The sequence below is a fragment of the Micromys minutus genome, assembly GCF_963924665.1.
Source record: "Micromys minutus genome assembly, chromosome: 8".
Lineage (NCBI taxonomy): Eukaryota > Metazoa > Chordata > Mammalia > Rodentia > Muridae > Micromys > Micromys minutus.
The window spans coordinates 18,179,792-18,203,981 of NC_137977.1; the positions used below are offsets into that span (position 1 = coordinate 18,179,792).

The window sequence follows — 24,190 nt, forward strand, 5'->3', positions numbered from 1 at the left end:
ATTTTCTGATGAACCACAAGACTGACTTCCAGAGTGGCTGTACCAGTTTACAACCCCACCAAGAGTGAAGAAGTGTTCCTCTTTCTCCACATCCTCGCCAGCATCTGCTGTCATCTGAATTTTTGATCTTGGCCAATCTAACTGGTGTGAGGTAGAATCTCAGGGTTGCTTTGATTTGCATTTCCCTGATGGCTAAGGATGCCGAGCACTTCCTTAGATGTTTCTCAACCATTCGATATTCCTCAGTTGAGAACTTTTTGTTTATCTCTGAACCCCATTTTTTAATGGGGTTATTTGATTCTCTGGTGTCTAGCTTCTTGAGTTCTTTGTATACCTTGGATATTAGGCCTCTATCTGATATGGGGTTGGTAAAGATCTTTACCCACTCTGTTGGCTACCGTTTTGTTTTCTTGACAGTGTCCTTAGCCTTACAGGAACTTTGCAATCTCATTAAGTCCCATTTGTTGATATTTGACCTTAGAGCACGAGCCATTGGTGTTTTGCTCAGAAAATTTTCTCCTGTGCTTATGCGTTCTAAGGTTTTTCCTACTTTCTCATCTAGTTTCAGTGTACCTGGTTTAATGTGGAGATCTTTGATCCACTTACACTTGAGCTTTGTACAAGGAGATAAGAAAGGGTCTATTTTTATTCTTCTGCATGCTGAGTGCCAGTTGGACCAACACCATTTGTTGAATAGGCTGTCCTTTTTCCATTGAATGTTTACAGCTCCTTTGTCAAAAATTAAGTGACCATATATGTGAGGGCTCATTTCTAGACATTTTTTCTATTCCATTGATCCATGTGCCTATCTCTGTACCAGTACCATGCAGTTTTTAGCACAATTGCCTTGTAATATAGCTTGAGGTCTTAATATTCATTTCTAAAACAAGCTATACCAACTTTTTTCCTCAAACATGGTTGTGCCCATATTGTGGCAAATGTTTAATTTGGGGAATATTTTTCTTTCCTTTTTTTTTTTTTTTTTTTTTTTTTTTTTTTTTTTTGCCTTTAAAGGTCTTCGGGGTGTGGGGGACTTATGTTTATTTTGTCCTTCACAAGAAAGAATTATCTTCCACATGACCTTGTGCCATTTTTCCATCTCATCCCGCTGTGTGCCCTTCCACTGTGGCCACACTCCACACTAGTCACGTGTCTCCGTGGTTCCCTTAGCTCCCAGACTGTATACGCCGCCTTTGATCACTGTTTGCTTTATTAAGGAAAGATGTCCTCAGCTGAGTCCATCTGCAGCCGATGTCCATGGGTAGCTTAGCAGCTCACATGCCCTTAATTTTGAGATTCTATTGAATTTAAAGGTTGAGTTTGCAGTAGCTTCCCTTTCCTATCTCCATCTCGCATAGAAAACAGCACCCATCAGGAAGGTCTTGCACACTCCTCACAATGACATTTCTAGCTTTTGGCATCTCAGTGTAACTTTCCTTTGTCTTTTCTTGATTGAGCACAAGCTTGAACATTCGAAGATGCACGTGATAGTCCTCCTGCAAAGTGCTCCTTCACATCACAGTGTTCCTCTGGGATTTTCATTTGATCACTGTGTCTGAATTGCTCATATATTCTAGATACGGATCTTTCCACACATTCATGCAATATCAGAAAGCTGAAGAAAGCCTGGGCCTCAAGTGTGCTATTGTGTTTCCCAGTCATGTTTAAGGCTCCCAGTACAAAGGGATTACCTGTGAATGGGAACGAAGAAACCAAAAGGTCTCCAGGCTCTTGCAACAGCACGTGTGACTGAGCCCTGCCGTTGCTGCGTTATTGCCTTGAGCTGTCTTTTGGCTCCATTTTAAACAAGTCACTTGGACATTACTCATAATTGTGTAATGCCTAACTTGAGGAAATGTGTTCATTGGTAAATTTACATATCATTATCTTTGCAGAACTTTTTCAGGAAGCATGCTCCAAGCGAGACTGGGCCCAACGGCATCAGTGCAGAGGTCATGGACACCTACGTTAAAAGCTGTGGTAAGTGCTTCAGGCTGTTGGCTTTCTGTGGGTGCACTTGAGTGAAAAGCTGGCCATACTGATATTGCGGTATTAACTTATGATTATAACCTGTTGAGACCAGAGCGTTTTATAAAAGAAAAAGGTGTAGATGGTAACAGGAATCCTTGGGCTTTTGAAATGATAGTGGTGCCAGCAGGACGGCTGTTGGTCACAGTGGGTACAGGCTCCCTCACTCAGTCACTGCTCTCCCGTATAGGAGCCAACTATATCCTGCTGAAGGCTTCCTGTTTCATTGTTTATCATTAATGCTAAGCAGATCTCACAGAAAACGCTCGTGGCCTTTGAAGCTATCTGTTCTTGGAAAGAAGTAGGACTGTGCTTTGTGGTTTCTATATAATTTCCCGTCATGTCTGTCAGTCACCATGCAGCTAGTATTCATGAGTACTAATTTTCTTTTCTTTAAGGTATTATTTAATAATTATCCTTTAAAAGGAGGGATTAAAAAGATGATGGTGAGCTGGAATATTGACCAAATAAGCTGGTTGTACATTATGGGATGATTGAGAGTTTACCTGTATGTATTTATGTAGATAGTCACCTTTCAAATATCAGTTTCAATGACAAGTTCTAAATGAGTATTTAATTAAGGTTCATGAAGCTTAAGTTATTAAAAAAAAACCTGACAATTTGCCAAAAATTCTTGACGATTTGTTGTTGTAAATACTAATTTCTTTAGCGTTCAGGATATAACAGAACCAGGAAGGCTGCAGCTTCCTTAAGTTGGTGGGAAAATTTGAGACAATAAAAACCACATAGAAATTAAAATAGCACATATTTCTCATGGTCAGTGTGCAACCTAAGTGCTGTGTGTATCTTTCCCAACTCTGTTTTCCAGCTGGATACTGTGTGATCACATACATTCTTGGAGTTGGAGACCGGCACCTGGATAACCTTCTATTAACAAAGACAGGTAACAAGTCAGTAGAAGATTCATTTTGTAGTGGTGATTTTTTTTTTTTTTAATTTTAGATTCAACCTATCAATAAAACAAGCTGATAAAGTATAGGTTCTCTGAGAAGTTTGAATTCATTTCATTTCTGTATGTGTATGTGCATATGGTTGCACATGCTCCGTAGTGTATGTATGGATGTCAGAGCACAACTGTCAAGAACCAGTTCTCTGCCTATCGTGTGGTCCAGGGAATCCAACAGAAGTCACTGGGCCCACGTGTAAAATGCTTTAACTGCTCACTGGCCCAAGAGTTTTCGTAAGTCCCTTGAAGCAGGGCACTGGAAGGATACTTGGGGGAAGCCCTCCATTCTCAGGGAGGCTGTGAGGGACCCTCCAGCCCCTCTGCATGCAGAGCCTCTGTGTACAAAGTAGCCACATGCAGGCAGCCAGACTCTTAAGAGCATCTCAGGCTATTGTTCCTTCTCCTGCCCCTGCTTCTGTCCTCCTTTTAGCAGCTATCACAGGGTTTTCTCTCCCCATGGAAGACAGGAATAGCCAGCCATTCCTTTCTCCCTTCTCTCTGACAACTTATTAACCCATTTGTTTGTTTGATCTTAGAACTTTTCCTTCCTAGGCCTTCCAAGTACTAGGATTCCAGGTTCTACTTCCCACCTGATGTCAGTCCAGATCCTTACATGCAGTTTCTGACCCTGCAGCTCTAAAAGGCACTCCTGTCCATTGCTTCGGTTTGGAATAGCCATGTGTGCCAACTACTCCCTTCTGTGATTCCTCCCTGCAGCCTTGTCTCCCCTCCCCTCCCGTCAGCAGGTCTCCTGGCTCCACATCCCGCTTCCCTCTTGTTAGTAAGTCCATTTGTCCCTCACCTCCGGGACCATCACTGACACTCCAGTTCTGCATTTTCACTTCTCTTCCTGAAGCCACCAACACCACATCTCCCACGCTCGTCTCTGTCTGCAAGGCCAGTGCCCTCTTTCCTCTTTCCAGAAAGTTCTTTGCTCAGGTCTTCATAGGGCACATTTGGCTACTGTCTGACCTGACTTAGGATGTTCTTAGCAAACCTTCAGTTGTCTGACATCTGCCTTGTCCTCCGTCACTTGATACTTTTTACTCCATTTTGTCTTCCTTATGTTGGTTGAAGCTGTTTATTTATGTGTTTTATTTTAATTAATTAATTAGTTCAATTATTTTTTTGGCCTAGGTTTCGATGGTCTAGAAATCAGGTTGTGAGTTTCTACAGTTTTAAGCCTGTGTCAGTTTCCACCAGAGAGTGCTCAAGGCTGCCTTTGGAGACTAGAAAAGTATAGGCAAACATAAGTGTAGCTGAGCGTGGTAACTCACATCTATGGTCAGCACTGGGGACGCAGTAAGGCAAGGCTGGCGGGCCTGACTCGAGTAACTGCCAACCCAGCCTGCTCTACAGCCATATCCTGTCTATCAGTTAAGTAGTTGATTAATTTAGTAAAAGTTTTTAAAAAAGAACACCACAGAACTGCTTTCAAAATTAACAGATTAGGGGGTGGATACTAATATTTCAAGACAGTTTCATGTTATGTTAGTCATAGCCAAGTCTTGACAAAGTGAATGCATAAAATGTATTTTAGTTTTTTTATTCTAAAGCATCTTGTTTTAATCCTCTTGCCATGTTTATTTTTGGTCCATTATGCCCTGAACACAGATCTTGTACCATGTCAGAAGTTCAGAACTTTGGGTTCTCTAAGTAGCTGCTGTTTCTCAAATGTCTCTCTGCTTCTGTTCTCATTGCCAGCATAGCTAAGGTCACAGGATGCTCTGCCAATGACAGTGGCTCTGCTGTGCATAGTCCGAATCTAGGCATGTGGGAACTCGGTGGTTCACGTAAAGTGGAAAATTAAACATATGTTTAAAGGCAGTGTGCTGAAATTAAGAGTCTGAGTTGAGATTCATCTCTAAATTTCATTTTTTGGTTTGAACAATTTTAACTTGTGTGCTTTTTCCTTAGTTGTGCAGCAGGGGGCACCGTGTATCCATCATAAAATTGAAGGTTTTTATCAGAAGGCCTTGTAATCAATTATAAGGTTTTTTTTGGGGGGGGGGGGTAGAGGGTTGTTATTGTTGTTTTGTTTTAATGGGTTAGAATAGAGTTTCGTGTGTTACTTGAATTATTATACTATGTTGGAGAAAGCAGGAAGCTACAAATTTAAACTGGTGTGAGACTGAAAAGAGGATTTTTGTTATTCAGAGTTGATGTCTATAGCTGAAACCATAGTCAAGGTGACCAGTCATGGTGAGATTTGTTTTGGTTGATGATCTATTGCACTGATGAAGCACCGTGACCAAAGCAGCTCTTAGGAAGGAAAGCATTTGAGTTGGGGCTTGCTGATAGTTTCAGAGGGTTTTTGTCCATCCCCATCCTGGCAGGGAGCATGGTGGCAGTCAGCCGTGGCACTGGAGCTGAGAGCTTACTGCATCCTGATCTTCAGGCAGCAGAGGAAGTGGGCTGGGCATGGGACATACCTCCTCCAACAAGGCCACACCTCCTGATCCTTTCCAGAGAGCTCTACTAACTGGGGATCAAGCATTCAAACATGAGTCTGGGAGAAATTCTCATTATACCACAATGGGGCTAAATTAAATGTGGCTTTAAGTATTTTGATGAATGTTTTTTATTTCTAGAATCTAGAAACAGGTAATCAAAGTAACTGAAGAACTGCTTATGATATATGATGTAATAAAGCTGCAGAGATGACTCCTGGATGCTAGGGATCTTGGTTGAATAGGAACATACTTATAGGTTCTCAAATAGCCTGTCCACTTCTGAGAAGCTAGGGGTGCCTTTGTGTCTGTTTCACATCTTCAATGTGACCTGCTTTGAGGCCTCTGTCAGAAAGCTCCATTAACACTGGTCACTGATAAACTACAGGGACAGTTATCAGAACTTCTCCTGATCTTCTTTAGTATTCTTTAGTTTTAAGTGTAATTAACGTAACAGTGCAGGTATCTATCTCTGAAGTAAGTCTCAGGACTCTGGGCTACTTAACCTGGTCTGTGCCTCTTAGCTGAACACGGTAAACCTTGTGTTTGGTGCTTGTGTGAGGTTGGTGGAGGTAGCGGGGTACATGTGTTCTGGTATTGAACACTTTGGACTTCCCTCAAGGGTGAGTTATGTTCTGACCCAGCTAAGAATGCCCTTTTGCTCATACTTATAACTGGATGTATAATTTTAAAGCTAAGAAATTACCTGTTATATCAAATATTTTCTTTTATCTGCTGCCTTTTTGAATGATGCTTTAACAAGAGCTTGATGACTTATGAGAAAATATTTAATCTGATTATTGATTTAGTGTGGTAGTTTCTATGCATTAGATAAGGTACACTTTGATATTTCAAAACAAGTAGTGTTTAATTTGGGGGGGGGGGGTTTCCGGTATGTTTTAAGGTTATTTTTTTCTGGAGTGGAACTTGATTGTGGAGTCAGATATGCTATTCTTGTTACCCATGGTTTCCTTAGCTTAGTCTCGTTGCTTTTCATAGGAATCTCATTTTAAGTTGAAGGGGAAATGATTAGTAGATAATTAGGATGTATGTACTGACTTGAACTTATACATCCATCCCTTTGTTAGAAAGTCATTACTGTAAACCTGGCTCCTTGGCTTTGGCTGTGTATGAGATGCCATCTTCCTAGCAGCACTAGTATTGCTACACTGGCTGCGGTGGGCGTGCAGCTGGCCTGGGCCTGAGGTTCACTACGATGGTCACTCAGGACTACACTTTCCTTTTTGTGATTACTGATAAAATAACAAGAAAGGTATAGTCACATAGGAAAGAAATACAGGAGTTAAGGGAAATGATAAAATGGTTGTCTACTGGAAGAAACTGGACTAACTGGAGCTGAGTGAGAGAAACAGCCCTAGAGTTGATTATACAGGATCCTGGGAGGTTAGAATTTTCAGAGTAGGGAACCTCAGAAGGTTGACAAAGAACACGATGTCAAGCAGTGTGGGACAAAGTGAAAATGACTTTCAGATTGTCTGACATAAATTTTAGCAATGTATGTGTAAGAAGTACAAATCAGTCTTACAGTAAGTTGGTGTTACTCAACACCATTTCCTTAGCGCCCCATTTACTGTTTGGTAGGGATAGAGGAGATAATTTCCATGGGTGACTGTTTTGCTAGTGTGTGGTTATGACCACGCATCTTGAATTTCTTGATTTTTTTTATTATATTTTATAAGGTGCACTCTTTAAATTTTCTTGCAATTAATAGCCTCTTAAAAATACATGGCTCTTTGAACTTGTAAAACTTAACAACGGTTTCACTGTGAGAGCTATGCAACCCTTGCAATTGAGTCGTAACTCTTCTGTGAATTTTCTTATAAGGATAATAATACAACCTTCATTTACAAGCGGTGATAAACAGCAGACCTTGGAGTTCCAGTAACGCTTATTAGGAGGTGAAGAAACTGGACAGGGTGCTCCTTAGACAAACCAAGACTTTGTTGAGGAGGGAACATCAGGTTGGGCATGTGTTCCACTGTTAGTTCCAGGAGAAATGACACCGTGTGTCATCTGTTTTCGTGACTCAGGACAGTCTTTAATACTGTAAGCTTCTCATCTCTTCCCCTCATTGGTCACATAGAGTGCCTAGACACATGCTCATTGTAGTTAGGCAGAGGGTGGCACTTCGAGGGAAAGCTGTGACATCCTTATGATGCCCTACGGCCTTGGATTGTAATGGATTAGGACACATGCTATTTCATTGAGCTGGACAGGTTCCAGATTCTTTATTTTGCAGCCAAGTGACATATTGTTTGGAAAATAGGCATATTTAAGAATTTTCCAAATCCTTTTATCCTTCTTAGTGGGGAAGTAAGTCCATTTTGGGGTTCTATAAAGGCCGTATCTTTTTGTTTTGTTTCAGTGCTGGATTTAAGCCTTGGGTCTTTAAGCCTCTGTGCTTATACTTTACTGCCACATCCTAGCCTCTGAAACCATGTTTCTCAATCCTGAGAGTTATTTGTGTCTCAAGTGGAAATGAAGCCTTCACAGTGTACAACACAAACTTGATATTGACATCTTGTGTATTTGACATAATTATAAAACATTTATTTATTAAATAAGTACTATAAACTAGTAAAATGTAATCTAATGACATTAATGTGTCAGTGACGATACTTCTGAAACCATGTGCTGTCCACAGTGTGACTGGGTGTGGATTTGGGCTGTCCTGCCCCTGTGAAGATGCTCAGGTGTGTGCAGATGACCTCTTATACATCCACTGTCTGTTCCGGTGCAGACGAATGACTTCAAACTGCAGACTGTCTGGCCGAACATAAGTGATGTATAGTCATTAGGAAACACATTTTGAAGGTAGAGTTGTGTGATCCACTCATTTTCTGGGCAGCAGCAAAGAACCACAGCTCCCAAACAGACATCTGTGTGACCCTGAGACTAAACAGCTGGTCCTCTGTCGTGGATGCCAGAGTGTGGGTTTGGCCGGCTGGGCTCAGTGAGTGGATTTTTTTATTCCTCACATTTTCGTTTCATGGTGTTTGCAGAGCTGTAATCATTATAATTGAAAGAGCATCTGGATAGCCAGTCATTCTGTCAGCATCATTAGCTGGAAACATCTAGACTGGCTGTGCTGTAGATAAAACCCTATACCCAGAAATCACAAGGCGTGTTAAAGTAGTAAACAGTACCATGGCATTCAGATGGACTCAACCGTCTAATACAAGATCAAGGAAGGGAAGAAAGGCATAACCATCTTCTCCTATTAACTCCCCGGTCTCTAGAAGGACGTTTCCTATCTCAGCAGCATTTAACATTGTCTGCACTATAACCGGAATTAACAGGTCTCTGGTTTGATATATGCAAAACAGATACATTAAGAGTCCCTGGTACTAGGGATTTCCCAGGTTTTAGGATAGTAACAGTAGAATAGTGCTCTTAATCTTTAACTGTTATTGCCTCACTGTAAGTGCAGTAGGGGAGAAAGATGAGTGAGCGTGTTTTAGTGTAGTCTTTATCTTCAGTGTGGCAGCATCTGCTTAGGGCAAGGATGCTCTGCTGTAGCCTGCAGAGCCTCATGAGCTGTTACCAAAGCTGGCTTTGGAACAGTGTGCTCCCTTCTCAGTGATATCTGGGTGTCTTGGTCTGTACCTCAGTCCTGTCACTGCACCATTTATATGAGAAATAGTCAAGCAAAACAAAGGAGTTCCTGCATAATTGGACCATTTCTTTATGTATGGAAAGACTTAGGGTGATGACTCAGTAAAAGAGAAGCTTGCTTTTCTGTGTAACTGTTTCACTGTGAGATCTGTTTGTTCTGTGAGCCTTTGGGTAGTTAGAATAAACAACTATTCCTCCTTGGCCTGCTTGCTCCCTATGATGTGAGGTTGATTCTCAGACTTGATGTTTGCAGCTGAGCTGTTCAGGCACAGTTTCCTTACTCTTATGCCTTAATGTCCAGTTTAATTAATCATTTAGTTTGTTCTTCTGGCAAAGATGCCTAAAAGTTACAGAAAGGGAGGTGGCATCTCTGTCTGGATCTAATTTCTATCACCTGTGAATCTCAGGCACAGTCAACTCTGGGCTCTCAGACATCTTTAAAGTGGTGGTTACTAACATTTTATTATCATTTATTTATTTATTGCCTGGTGATGGATGCGAAGGTCAGAGAGTAGATTGCTGGAGTCTGTTCTCCCTTCCTCCATGTGGGCCTCGGTGGTGAAACTCCGATCACCAGCCTGACAGCAAATACTTTCCGTGCTGCTGAGCTTGGCAGCCTCAAGAGTTATATTTTAGAGTTCAGAGTTTAATTTTTACATGTTATTTGAATTATTTAAATATTTATGAACTACTTGAAGAGACTTGATTATTGCATAGTAAGTGCCTTGATTTAATTTTAAATAAATCCTATCATTTTAAATTGTTTTCTCCTTTACAGAACAAGTTAAGACTTTAATCACCCCTGCCTTAAGGGTGTTTGATTGTTGGGTGGCTTGTTTTGTAGTTGTTCTTGACAATTTCTGTGTGTGTGTGTGTGTGTGTGTGTGTGTGTGTGTGTGTGTGAATTATAGTTGACATAAAGGTTCTGTGTCCGTCACTGTTGCATGTCTTCCAGGGAAAATGCACTTACTGTGATATACACGGTGTGTATGACTGTGCAGTGACTGTGTGTATCAGTGTGCAGCGACTGTCATATACACACCTTACACACTGTACACAATGACCAAGAGTCAGTGAGGACTATTGGCTTGCACAGGGTCCCTTGTGCTCATGAGTGCTCTGAGGCAAGGCTGGTACTCTTGATGGGAAAGCTAAGGTTTGTCATAAATTTTCACTCGAAACACTCATAATGGGTTGCATATCGGAGTGGGGAACTTACCCTGTAGAGGGTTGTAGTCGGCTTGTTAAGCCAGTTGATTCCTGTAGTCAGTAGTTGGCGCTTGCTGTGTAACAAAAGCGATCCTGAGGCAGCAATTAGCACTGAGTCCCAAGGCTCTGCTCTTCGAATGCAGTCATGAGCATCCTTGCTTCATGGAGCCAGTCAATCACTAGATGCCTCATGCTTCCCATGGTAAGTCACCACTCGGTAGGATGATCCCCTTCCTGTGTGTCTGCTTTGAAGCATTGTAAGACTTTTCTCAGAGGAATTGTGGCTCTTGGCAGTCCTAAGTACGGTGCTCCAGTGCCCAGCCTGCAGTTAGGGAGCAGGTAGAGGACACCAACCATGTAACTTCAAATTTGAAGGAGTTTTTTTAATAGTCATAGTTTCATCACAGTCAGGGTTTCAAGTTAGGAAACTTGCAAAGAGCAGTTTATCTGAGCTTAATACTCAAGACAATTTCTTCTGACTTTGTTAATGATGATTCTTTTCAGAGTTATCCAGATGCTTGCTCCTTGATTCTGCAATTCTAAGCATGAAATGTTAATTTTTAAATTAATATTAACTGGAATGGTTTTAAGTCCAGGAATTGAACTACACTGTACTTTGAAGGGCACATTTGAAGATATAGAAAAATTTAATGAATTATTCTTTCTCAAAAGGCATTTTTGATGAATTGTATACAGTATCTCCTTCCCGGTTTGCAATGAAAACTACTGTGGGAATGACTGAGTTTCTTGTTCACACCCAGGCAAACTCTTCCATATAGACTTCGGGTATATTTTGGGCCGAGATCCCAAGCCCCTTCCTCCTCCAATGAAGCTGAATAAGGAGATGGTGGAGGGGATGGGCGGTACACAGAGTGAGCAGTACCAAGAGTTCAGAAAGCAGTGTTACACAGCCTTCCTCCACCTGCGCAGGTAAGGCGTCCCAGGATCCTACGGCATGCTACAGCTAGCTGTGCGAGTGTGCTTACATTCTCAGAAGGACATGATGACGGTTTTCAAATACACATTTGCTACATAGGATAAAACGCCAGTATCCGAGGATAGTTTGCTCTCTCACTAATCGTCACATGTAACCTATCTACTGAGAGGCTGGCACCCTTGCGAGTGGAGTGTGAGAGTTGGCTAACCAAAAGGAGTTTCACTCCATCCTTTCTCCCTGGAGCCTGTGGAGTGAGAACTGGCTTAGGGCCAGTTGTGGTACTCCAGCCATTTTGTTTTCTAGCACTTTAGCTTTAGGTGCTGTTCAGGACCATCCAGAAGATTCCTTTTGTTCTCCTCACTGCCTCATGGCTCACGCTGCTTTGTAAAAGGTTGATTTCACTCTTTCTTCGTCACTGTCATTCTTTTGTCTTTCATCGTGGTTTGATGAAAAAGACTGGATGACTTACGTTATCAGGAGAAAAATAAAGCATGTGCTTGAACATGAACAGAGCTCTGACGGTTAGTCAAAAGTGACAGGATCAGTGGACCTTATGGAATTTTCCAAGTGCAGCACTAATCCTGTTGTAAGACATGCCTGCTTCCCTCCACGGGCATGAGGGTCCTAGTGTTACCATGTTCTTATAGCATTGCAGCAGCTTTATTTCTGGTTTGTGTTTATTTCTCTTGCTTTGTTCTGTTTGCTAGAACAGCTAACACTGATTAAATAAGATCACTGAGGGCAGGTGTTCCCGCCTGGGACTCCACTACAATGTTTAGTCTTTTGAAATTTAGAAAATGTTAGCTGTAGCTTCTGATAGATGTTTCAATTTTTTCTGTCCCATAAAGAGCCGTGTCATAAGGTTTTGTTCACATGGTGGCACCCCCGTGGGGTTCTGTAGGCATTTAGGAGGAGTCCTCAGGTCATTAGTCATAAGCCAGGTTGCCCTGAGGAAGAGGGCGGGCAGCAGTCGCAGACTGATTGCTGGAGGGATGCCTGAGAAAGCCCGCACTGAAGGCAGGAGGACATTTGTGCTTTATAAAGCTCTAGTGCAGCCTTGGTAGTAGCTAGGTAGGGTGAGAAAACAGAAGCAAGTTTTGAATATGGAGTTGAGGTTCGCATTCTTTACTAGAAACATCACAAAGACTAGAGGACATCAGAGTGCACGAATACACCAGTTGTCCTGAGGAAAAGCTGGCATCTTCGTATACTTCATATCATGGAGTACATATACACTTTTAGTGTTTCCATTTAAAAATGACAATCCCCTCATTTTCAGAATGTATATCCTTTGTAAAGAACGATAAGGAGTATACTCTCAGTTCAGCTAGAGTTTTGTAACACTGAAGATGTTATTTTTGATGACAAGTATCTCCAGTCTATGACTACCTAGGCTGTCATTTAGCAATTGCTAAATCAAAGGCAGGGAAGTAACATCATTCCACGAGTCACTCATACTGTCTTTTCCTTTTAGTTAATAATAATCATGAAGTTACAAGTGTCACCACTTTTGGGTGTGTTTTTGATAAGGCAAAGAAGTCTAAAATTCTAACTCATTGTTCCATTTACTTTCTTGCTGTTCTAGGTATTCAAATCTGATTTTGAACTTGTTCTCCTTGATGGTTGATGCAAACATTCCAGATATTGCTCTTGAACCAGATAAAACTGTAAAAAAGGTAATTTTGACTTCCTCTGTATATAACACAGCTCACATAGAAAATGGGTAAAGACCTGAATTAGTGGTTCCCAGCCTTCCTGACACTACAGCTGCTTAGTGCAGCTTTTCATGTGACCTCCAACCACAAAATTAGTGTTGTTGCTACTTCATAACGGTAGTTTTGCTACTGTGACGAACTGTAATATTCTCGGATATCTGAGATTTCTCGGATGGGGTCCTGACCCACAGATAGAGACCACTGCCCTAGACTGTCGACTATACCAGAGTCTGAGGAAGAGTCCTCCCAGTGTTTATTCTCATTTCAGAACAGCACTCTCAGGTCTTCTTTGGCAGTCCTGGTCAGTTTCGTCTGGACTCATCCCTGCACCCATGTGGGTAGCTCTCCCTTTACCACTGCCAACGAGGTGCTTGACTTGGAGGCTGCAGGTAGAACATGCTGAGGAAGCTATGTCTCCTCTGTAGTCTTATCATGTGTACCTCTGTTTTGGACTTCACTGGGTCACTGTAGAGTCCTGCTTTTTGTGTTGTTTACAAACAACCTATAGGGAGAACACGTGGAAGCTGCCGCAATCGAGCAGCAGGCGGTCAGCTGTCTTAACTAACCTGTGAGCAGAATGGGAGAAAGGGCTTGGCTTTGAAGCCTTTCCTTTAGTCTGATTTCTGGTAGTAGCTTCTGATGAGAGCTGATAGAAGAGTGTTCTATGTTTCCAAATGCAGAAAGATGATGGACCATGTCAGTATTCAGCTTCAGAGAAAGACTGCAGCATATCAACTCATAGAAAAGTAAAATCTCTGAAAGACAGGAACATTCTCCAAGATAGAGGTGCTCGGGGATTTGAAAGTAGGGACTGACATCAAGAGATGAACAGATCCTAGCCTACCTTTCCTTCCCTTTTATTTTTATTTTCCTTTATCCAGTCAACACTATTCAGGGGAATTTCTTTTTGTTTCAAAAGAGATAAAATGAGTATGTTCTGGTTTTTGTCTTTTTATTTTTACTTTATTGATAAAGGCTACCCATCAGAAAATATAATTGATTGATGAAAACTATTGAGCTGTGAAGAGGCCTGCCCCAGGATTCAAGTGATTCCGAGTTCTGTTAGAATCCGCTCTGTTAAGTATCTCTGTGGTAGTGTCTTAATCTTGTTTGTATGATCGCCATTGTGGTCACTCTTCCCTGAGTGTGGCCGTTCAGAAGTCGTCTGTGAGATTGCTGGCAGTGTTTACCAGACTGGGACTAGACAGTGGTTTCTTTGGCCAGTTAAGCTGTACCATAGACAGTGGTGTCTTTGGCAGTTGCAGGTCTCACTGCAACATCTCTTCTGACACCACCTATTTCAGGAAGATACGAATGTTGCATAGAGACAGGGAACAGAAACTAGGTTTGGTAAGTTTTCTTAGGGTATTTCTTGTCTTCATCAGACAGGAGATGAAATATTCACAGCCTGTTCCATTGGGTCATCACTTTCTGAAGGATGGTCCTAATGCTACCTAAACATTCTTGCTTTGGATAAACATGTATGCCTTTCTGTTAATATAAACACTACATGTTATAGATAAACATCTATATTCCTGTTAGTATGAGCATTACATGTTATAGATTAATGTGTGTACCTTTATGTTAATATGAATATTATATGTTATAAATACATGTGTGCACCTTTCTGTTACTGTAGGCTCTTCACAAAGGTTACTGCCCCCCAAAGCTTGGGTTGGGAAGCTTCCTTTCCCTACTAGCCAGGACTTAGCATTCCATTGTCATCAGAATTGATTTCCTAGTCGCTTGCCCATGCACAGACACACACAGATGTGAAAGTGTGCCATGTAAGTGAACAAGCAAATGAACACATACAGCCCTGAAAGCTCAGGCAAGAGCATCTGAACTCCAAGCCAGCCTGGGCCACATAGCATATTCTTGCCATGAGGGTCACATAGCAAAACGGCATGTCAGAAAAGAAAGAAAAAATAAGTAAATTAAAAACTAAAAGTTAACAACACACATGGATATTCACTGCCTGTCCTGAAATGATCATGGCTCTCCTCATTCCCATATTCACTCCCTGCAGTCTGGGAGCTGCTGACTTGTTAGTGAGGTCAGAGTTTACAGAACCTGCTTCCCCGTGACAGGGAAACTACAGGATAAAAAAAGTAAGTTCCAACTTACTAGATGATGGTGGAGGAAACACGTGAGAGAAGAGGGAGGGACCGCGGCCTCAGTTGGCAGTAAGAATGGTGATGTGGCCAAGAACAGGCCCACTGGGGAAGAGACAAAGTCTTCATGAGGAGATTGGGAGATTTCAGAAGCCCAAAGCACTGAAATAAGACTTAATACTACAGATGTGTGCATCACTTAGACAAAACGTGGACTCCCTAACAGGCCTTAGCTTTGTGACTTCTAGGAGTTTCAAATCTTCCTAGCTTGTCCAAATGTGTAGCTGTCTTAGAGTTGGAGGGGGAGGGCAGTAAAGTGAAGATATTAGTGAGTCCGCATATAAATGTGGCCACTTAACAGCCAGTGCCTTGTCATTCCTGCCCCTTTTACAGCAATAATTATAGAGAAACCTCTAAACTCTGATGCCAAGCTTATTCCGGAATTTAAGGTACTGTTTTCTATTGGAGAATTTAATGGAGACATTCTTTCTATAAATTGATTTCGTACTAAACTTTAAAACAAAGAAATTATATGTATTACAAGAAGCTATAAATAGATGACTGTATTTGATATGACCTTTGAAATCAAATTACCCCTGGTTCCCTCAAGATTGCCCATGGCTCCTGTGGGATCAGCCTGTGAGCTCAGCAGCACAGCTTTCCTTGCAGTTTGAGAGACTCAGGTTTGGTTGGCTTATACAGCAGTGAGTGTCTGGAGTAAGCAGTTTCAAGCCTTGGTTTTCTGGGGATTTGGTTTTCCTCTGTGTTCTTAAAGGTACTCTTTAAATCCCTGTCTGTTACACTAAGGAACTCTGGGCTGTATTCTAATACACAAATAAATGAGCTCAGCAAGAAAATTAGTTAAAACCTGTCCTCTCATCTGGATGAATTAATCTATCTTTCTGAATAAGAAGAATTTAATGAGGAAAGTCTACATTGCTTTTAATTGAAAGCTGCTGTGTGTGTGAAATCCTGAAGAGAGGTCTTTTAAACAAACGTCCTTCTATATTAGCTTGTGTAAAATTGAACACCTAAAAACACTTAGTGTTGTGATATCCACTACTTGCTGTGGTGGGAGAGCTGGGTTCTGATGTTGGCATGTTGTCTTGGTTTCTGTTGCTTAGATTCTTGTGCTTGCCTCTTGCCAGATAGTCAGTGGAGAGAAAGTGTGGGCTCACCCTTGGGCCCAGGAGGGAGAGAGCTCCTGGGTTTCCTCTGGGTGGTCAGTTATCTTTAGGGAGACCTCAAGTCCGGATGGCAGTGTGCCTGCTCTGCCTGTGGCTCTGGGTACTGGTGGAGGCCAGATCAGTCTGATCCCAGACTGCACAGCGCAAAACTGAGTTTCTGTCATGAAAAGTAAGAAGAGTTGTTATGTAGCAGTGGATAAAATTTTTCATTTGCTACTGTTTGCTTCCAGGCAGTTTCCAGATTGAGTAGATATAAATAAGTATGCTTAAAACAGCCAAGTGTTCAGCAGTCCTTGGTGTAAAGTGTAACCTCCACCAGTTTAACTGCCAGTCCACTAAGATGAGCCTTCACGTTAGTACAACAGAATTTACAGTCTATTCCACACCATCTAGACTGTGAATATTAGTAAGTCTGTGAACAGATAGGCCCAGGTGACACAAAGCCAGAGAACACAGGCAGTGAGTGGAAGCCCTGATGGTCCGTTGCTGCTGCACATGTGCACATGCTTAAGGGAAATCCGCCTGAGGGGCATGACTGGGTGTGATCCTTCAGAAGAACTAGAAAGGGAGACCAAGGACAAAATGAAAACCAGAGCTGAAAGTATGGCTGTAATTAAGTGCTAACTTCCACAGCCGTAACTACAAGTTGTATGTACTGGCAGTTTGTGGAAGGTACATAGATAAAGAGAAAGGCTCTAGGCTACACTTGATGAATTAGCTGATTCTTGCAAAGCCTGAGGGCAGTGACAGGTGGCTTAGCTCAAGCCAGGTAGAGCAACAGGACTGACTGAATGCGCATAAACCTCTTTAAAGAAAATGTTGCATATTCCGTAGACAGCATTTTATGACAAGTACATATTTTCTTTCTTCGTGTAAGTTATACGTAAGTTTGATATGGTAGACTAGAATTTTATTTTGATCCTTTTGCTTTCTGATTATTTTTAATGTTCTTGAAATCGTACCAGTGTAGTCAGATATTCTGCCACAGAAGCATGTGAAGGGCAAAGACTCAAATTCGAGAAGAGCCAGATCAGCCCTCCAAAGTGCCAGACTGTCCCTGACTTTTGCATTTACCCTCCTTTTGCCTCTCCCCTCTCAGTTGTGGAATCAGATCAGCATGGCGCGCCTCCATGTTGCATGCTGTGTCTGTGGGGAGTTAAATCTCATAAATCCCTCCCTGCCTTCTTGTAGAAACAAACCTGAACCCAGTGGGGCACCAGTACTCAAACCAAAGAAACAAAGCACAGGGAAGCAGAAGCAGTACCTGGGTCCTAGCTGGGAAGAAGAGGGTGGTTTTCAGGAGTAGGCGGCAGCTAAGCAGGCAATAAAGGGTACATTTGATGACTACGCAGTGCTGTCAAAATAAAAGAAAATATAAAATTAAGTAGTTTTGTCCACTTGGAAATCTTACTTTCTCTCAATCTGTGTTGAAGGAGTATATGTGAGTATTTATAATAGGGGAATAAAGTGCAGTGATTCTGTGCAGGGCATAGGACTGTCTGGAAACACACAACCCTTTACCAGTTAAGGGTTCCTATGGCAACCTCCAGCATCCTTGGCTTCTGAAGCTAGGCATTGTCTTTAGTACTGCCATAAGAAAGTCAAATAAGAGACTTGGTAGACTGCTTACACGGATGTTAGCCAAAATAGATCTTCAGTCACATGTTTTAGGGAAAACACAGGTACATGAACACACATGCATGCATACACTTCATTCTTCTAGTAGTGAAGGCTATTGAAAATTAGCAATGCCTTAATGTATGAATTAAAACCCACCATCGCATCTTTGCACATTAGAGACACATTGAAATAATCCCTTGCCAAGATCCGGGGCTGCCATGGGAAAGGCTTTTCTGGAAATGCTTTTTTACCAGTGATTGATGCTGTTTCTCTGCACTATGACCAGGAAGGTGTACGCAGGTCAGGGTGGTGACATAACATGCTCCCACCGTGCCCGGGCTCTCTGTTGCACAGCAGGCCTTGAGCTAGAATGTTCAAGCAGAAAGTGCAACTCTGAGCTAAAGTAATAGCACTTCAGTTTATAAAAGGAACCAACGTCTGATGCGAAGAGAGGCTTTCACAGCTCTTGCCGTCTGTGTCCGTCTATGCTGTCTGTACAGAGCACATTCCTGTTTCATTAAAGAGGTTGATGTTGTCTCCGGTTCTCCAGGTTCAGGATAAGTTCCGCTTGGACCTGTCAGATGAGGAGGCTGTGCACTACATGCAGAGTCTGATCGACGAGAGCGTGCATGCGCTGTTCGCTGCAGTGGTAGAGCAGATCCATAAGTTTGCCCAGGTGCGTTCCCAAAAGCTCAGTGAACCTTAGGTGCCAAACGGTCTTAACAGACTTCTCTGTGAAGCCAGCTTAGATTGACAGGCCGAGCACCAGCTGATGTCCAGGAGAGAAAATCAGCTCAGGTAAGGACTGTTACCACCTTGCCTTTAAAAAGTTCATTTAAGTCTCAGACCTAGACATGCATTATCATTCATACCATTTCTGAGTAAGTACGAAGGAAACAGTATATACACTCATTTTTGAACATGAAATTAAATATCCTGCGATAAATACTTCTGCAAAACCCCTTTGTGAATTTATTATTTCCTTCTAAAAATAGCTAGTGGACTTTACTCTTCAGCTGAGATCTTAAGTGGGAACAGAGGGAGCTGGTCTGCTGAAGCTTGGCTCTCCCTCTGTGCTTAGTAGTAGAGATTCTTCTGATGTTTGGGTTTTGTTTTTAATGTGTGACTAAGCATAGTATTCTTTTGGGGGGGTCATACTTTTGTCTTGTGTTCTGTGCTTCCCAAGTTTCCCTGTGTACATTTTGATCAATAAGACCCGATTCTGCTGGTTATATTAATTACATTTACCATGAAGCCTGAGGCCATATAATTGTGACTGTTGTTAACTAGCCACATTCTAAGCCAAACACTAACATCCTCAGGGTAACCTGCACAGGCTGCTTGTTGGTAGTTGCTCTATCTCCTCTTTGTGTATGAAAACCTGTCTGTTTGGAACCGGGGGCAGCAGCCTCCTTCCTAGATGCAAAATGACTCTGAAAGACAGGCGGTAGGCGCTGCTGAGAGCTCTCATTAATGTGGCTCTCCTTTCACCGTTAAGATAGAAGACGAGCAGTGTACAGTTTCTCCCAGATGCAATACTGAGTTCTCTTACCGAAGAAATTCACTAAAACCCACGTTTTTGTAAATTTAGAAATTTTCTGAAGAGTCAGATGATTTTCCCCCTAAGCAGTGGCTTCAATAACTAAGGCTTCATCATTGTGAGGCAGAAACAGTGTTGTGTCACCCCGTGTCCAACGTGTGTTCCTAATGCACTCAGCTTATCTGAGGAGGAATAGCAAGGCGACATTCATAATGGCTGAGAAGCAGTAATAACAGACTCAGCAGCCACCTGTCAGACACCTCTGTGCAGCAGTGATGTTCACTCTGTCACCTTGTGTTGCCTGTGACATGTATTCCCATCTGGTAAATTGAGGCCAATGGGTAACAGGGTCTGGGTCCATAATTGTCACTAGAGGTTTTTCATAACTATGTACTCAAGTGATACTTTATTAGACATGAAGAGAGTTTATTATGAGTAGGTTTTTATTATCTTTATCATTTACCTGTAAATAAAAAAACCATTTTTATCTTTTCCATCCTAACTTTCTGATCTTCAAAAGTAAAGATAACTGTCTGGCATGAATTTGCATGTCTTTAAGCCCAACACTTAGGATGCAGAGCCAGGTGATCTTTGTGATTTGCATTCTTTTAATCTGAGGACTTGGGAGGGAGAGGCAGGTGGATATTTGTGAATCCAAAGCCACCAGGACAGCCATTGCTGCATAGTGACTCTTCTCAAGAAATGAAGAATTTAAATTAAAAATTTTAGAAACCGCTCAAAAACCACACACACACACACACACACACACACACACACACACACACACACACAGTGTAATATATACATGAGTTGTCCAGAATAGTTTGTCAGAAACAAATAGTATAAGTGCAGACTGCCTTGGGTTCACCCGATGGGCACATCCCATCCTGACTGGCTTTGGCCAGTGCTTTTCTCTTCACTGCAGTCAGCCCTGAAGCTACAAGGCTGAGGCACTGAGGTCTCCCCTGCGGTTCCCCCACCTGCCTGATGGTCACCTGCTAACATTCCCTCAATAGTGTTTTCTTTCATACATATTTCACTTAGCTGTGTCAGGAAGGTTTTCAAACACTTCCTTCCATGTGATCCTGGGAATTCCTGTCCTCTTTTTTTCACTGTTATTTTATGCACCTGTTCAGTCTATTTGGTTGTACCATTAATTATATACGTGTTTTCAGAGCTGACTGTTTGGCACTGGACAATCTGTTAATGTGCTCTTACTTGGAGAAGGCCACCTCTCTTGTGTCTAGTATTCCGCAGTTGAAGGTAGTTCTTGGTGTAGGTTGAGGACTCGTAAGCTTTTCTCACGTTCCTTGGTTTCATCTTGTTCAGGTCATGTTTGGAGTCATGCTGGTAAGAAGGTTTGGGTGTAACTTCTGATATCACTAGGAGACACGGTCTCACAGCATACTCCCTGATTCTGTTCCTTCTTCTGCAGTATTCCCTGAGCCTTAGGTCTGGGCTCGCTTTGGCCCTTTTAAAAACAGTTCTTCAGGTGTTGGGAGCTGAATGTTTGGAGCTAACTCTCATGCTTAGTATTTGTAATCTTTTTTTCCCCATAGGCAGGCACTTTTGAAGTGTTTGACAAAGCATTTGAGACCATCTGTTCAGTCACCGGATTTTTCTCACACACATAAAAACATACATAAACACGCATGGGGATTTTATATCTGAAATGTTTCCAAGATCTTCAGACTGTTATCATTGTCAGTGTGGGTCCTTTACAGTTTGCCTTTTACCAACGTGTTCAATATTTATCACGTGAAAGCTTTTGAAAAGAACCCTGTAGGTGCTGTGACAGCCCCTCTCTGCAGAGTCTCCCAGACTCCAGCCAGCAGCACACCTATGCTGTGCTGGGAGTTCACCTCCCACTAGTGAGAGGACTCTATTCTTCTAGCTGGACTGCCTTGTCTGGCTCCAGTAGGATAGGAAGCGCCTAGCCTCAATGACACATTAGGATAGGGGGATACCCAGGAGGCCCTCCACCTGCTTAGAGGAGGAGGAGAGAGGTCAGGAGGGAAGGGAGGAGGTGACCTGGAAGGGGGCAGTGAGCAGGATGTAAAGTAAATAAGTAAAAAGGAAATAAAGAAAAGAGTTGAGCTCCAGAGTGTCAGGATCTCTCTGTTGGCTCTAAAACATCTGCCAATATTACCCATTGAACCTACCCAGCTTCTTGCCTTGTGATTGCATGTGTATCAAGGATCATTCTTTAGAGTTTGTTTCTTTGATGGATTCTTTAGTGAAAATATTTAAAGTGCTTCTGAAAATGTAAATTCTTCCTTTCATTAACATAAACATTTTACCATATTTTTACTCAAGTTGATGCTTTAACTTGTATCACATTAAATTCAATAGGAATCTTGGCAGTAGGTGTCTGCACACTGTAACTCTTGACAGTAAGATTTCTCGCTCTCATTTCCCACAAGGTGGAATTCATAGGCACCAAAAGCATGAGCGGTGCTGGTGATACTGGATACGCTCAACTTGGCCTCGGCTGTTTGCTGGCTTTGTTCTTCCATGATTGCTTTAGGTTTGGTTTTCAGATGCAGAATTCAGCACTTCCATTCTGGAAGAAATAGCAGCTAGCCTATTACAGGCAGAGCGGAGCACTGAGAGCTAAGCCTACTGTCTGGAATGTAACTTAGGATGGTTTGCTTTCCTGTGCTGGGCGGAGCTTCCTTTCTTCTCCTACATAATAGTTTGTCATCTTGGCCTTGTGCTTACAGTGTGCCAGCAACTCTCCCCCCAAACATCTTCTCACATAACTGATTCCTCACCACGCCTCGGGAATCCCATACACAGTAACTTCAGTCCTGATCCTCTTGGGACAGTTAGGAAGCCTTTTATTGATTGTTGTTTAGTCTTTCTTCATGAACAGAAAGCTAAATTATTTTTGTTTGTTTTTAATTTTGATAGTACTGGAGAAAATGAAAGTGGACTTGACCCATCATGATGCCTGGCTCAGTAAGAAAGCACTTGAGAAGCCACTGCTGTGTCCTGAGGGCGTCAGAGAAAGAACAAGGAAGAGAAGGCGTAAAGAAGTTACGTGGTGCCCAAGCTTTGTGTCCTTGGATGCCATTGCTTAAATTCTGGCCCAGAGGGTTTGTCTAAAGCCTTTGCTATAGAGTAGGGTGTGGCCACTCATACCTGCAATTCCAACACTCTGGAGGCTGAAGCATGAAGAATGCATCCTCATCTGCCTATGACTTCTGGATCAGCCAGAAATCACGGTGCATATTTGTTCTATAATGTATAAAGATGGGGAAAGGATTATGTATATGTAATAAAGCATTTTAGCCTCTAAGTCTGATAGGCCTTGCTTTTGTTTTCCACAAGAACAGCATATCTTTCTCAATTTAGAAGATTTCTTTTCCTCTTCCTCTTTCTTCCTCTTTTACTTACCCTAATTTTTGTTAATATGTTTCTGTTTAACTTACATAATATTTTGCTTTTACATTTTTACCAAGTTTTATACACTATAGTACATTCTTTTTTTATAGTTGAAGCATTGTTTTTTTTAGAAAGCTTTTATGGGCAGGGGATGGTGAGAAAACAGGACTCAATGGTACACAGCATGGGCTCAGCCCTGGGCCAGTGGCCTGTTACCTGTGACCTGTCTACAGTTTCCACAGGCAGCACTGAGCACCTCTACAGGGGTGTTAGAGTTGTGTGGGAGAGTCAGCAGGAACATTACAGATCAGTTGCCTCTGCTTACAGACACATGGAGAGAGAGGTACACAGTCAAGGCAGTGCCTTGAGTTGGGGGCAAGAACACTTTCAAGAACACTTCTCTTAGAACTATGCACATTGAGGTTTTGTTTTGTAAACTATAGCACTCCTGGGTTGTATACATGTAAAGTGGAAGGTAAGCATGTGGCCTGATTGTAGATACTGTTACTTAGTATGAGACTCTCTAACATCCGTGTGACACAATAGACCTTACCACTCTGCTGTCATTGATAGAAGGTTTTTACCTGTATTAGTATGTGCATGTGGAGGTGTGGGCAGCACTGTGTGGGATGTTAGAGGACAACTTTTATGTCTCTTCTACATATGGAGGTATGTCTCTTCTACCTACTATGGTCCTGGGAGCAAACTCGGGTAGCCAGGAATGGTGGCAGACACCTTTCTTTACTCAGTGAGCCGTCTCCATGTCCCAGTACTTTGTTTTCCATGCAGACAGATTTGGAGTAGCTGAAGCATAAATACATCCTCTCTGATCTGAGCAAAGTAACTTTCTTTGTACGGTAGGTTTCGCAAGCTTTCTCTCGGTGTTCATTCCCTTTTTAGTGCTTTATGAGAATAAAGCATAAGGAACAAAAGGTATGTTTTAGCTCACACTTTACAGCACCATCCTCCATGTCAGGAAGTAAAGGCAGGTTTGAACAGATGGCCCTACTTCTGTAGGCAGAAGAAAGCAACCAGTGCTCCTGCTAGTGCCCAGGTGGCCAGCTCTGCTCTAGACTGCCCAGAATTTGACCAAATTCTTTGCTGCTCTCAAGAATTTGAGACTTAGAGCTTCATAGATGTTGACTGCTTTGGTGGTTATTTGGGTGGGAGAGTCATTTTCGGTTGTGGTCACTGGAGGAGCATCACTGTAATAAGGCATTGAGAGCAAGGAAAACCTCAGGTGAGTGAAGAAGTGGCAGTCATCTGTTCCATTCAGTCTGGAATTTGCTGGATAGGGAGCCCTGGGAAAAAGAAGAGCTACTCTTGTGAAAGGTGTCAAAAGACTCAGCTGTGATGATGTGGCAGTCAGACTTGGCCTTCGGGATGTTTCTCTACTGGGA

At 42.2% G+C, this 24,190-nt stretch overlaps 1 protein-coding gene across 2 annotated transcripts in view; it reads left to right on the top strand.

The window, feature by feature from the left end:
• Positions 1 to 22,683, top strand: part of PIK3C3 (phosphatidylinositol 3-kinase catalytic subunit type 3) — a 68,476-nt gene extending 45,793 nt beyond the window's left edge. The window contains exons 20-25 of one of the 2 annotated variants that reach the window (XM_080919697.1): positions 1,896 to 1,980; positions 2,858 to 2,932; positions 11,052 to 11,220; positions 12,813 to 12,903; positions 18,414 to 18,539; positions 22,317 to 22,683. In XM_080919697.1, coding sequence (XP_080775823.1) covers positions 1,896 to 1,980; positions 2,858 to 2,932; positions 11,052 to 11,220; positions 12,813 to 12,903; positions 18,414 to 18,539; positions 22,317 to 22,331 — 561 coding nt within the window. In that variant the 3' untranslated portion in view covers positions 22,332 to 22,683. The remainder of the gene's footprint in view (positions 1 to 1,895; positions 1,981 to 2,857; positions 2,933 to 11,051; positions 11,221 to 12,812; positions 12,904 to 18,413; positions 18,540 to 22,316) is intronic. The other variant, XM_080919698.1, reaches the window with a different exon arrangement.
• The last annotated feature ends 1,507 nt before the right edge of the window (positions 22,684 to 24,190 follow it).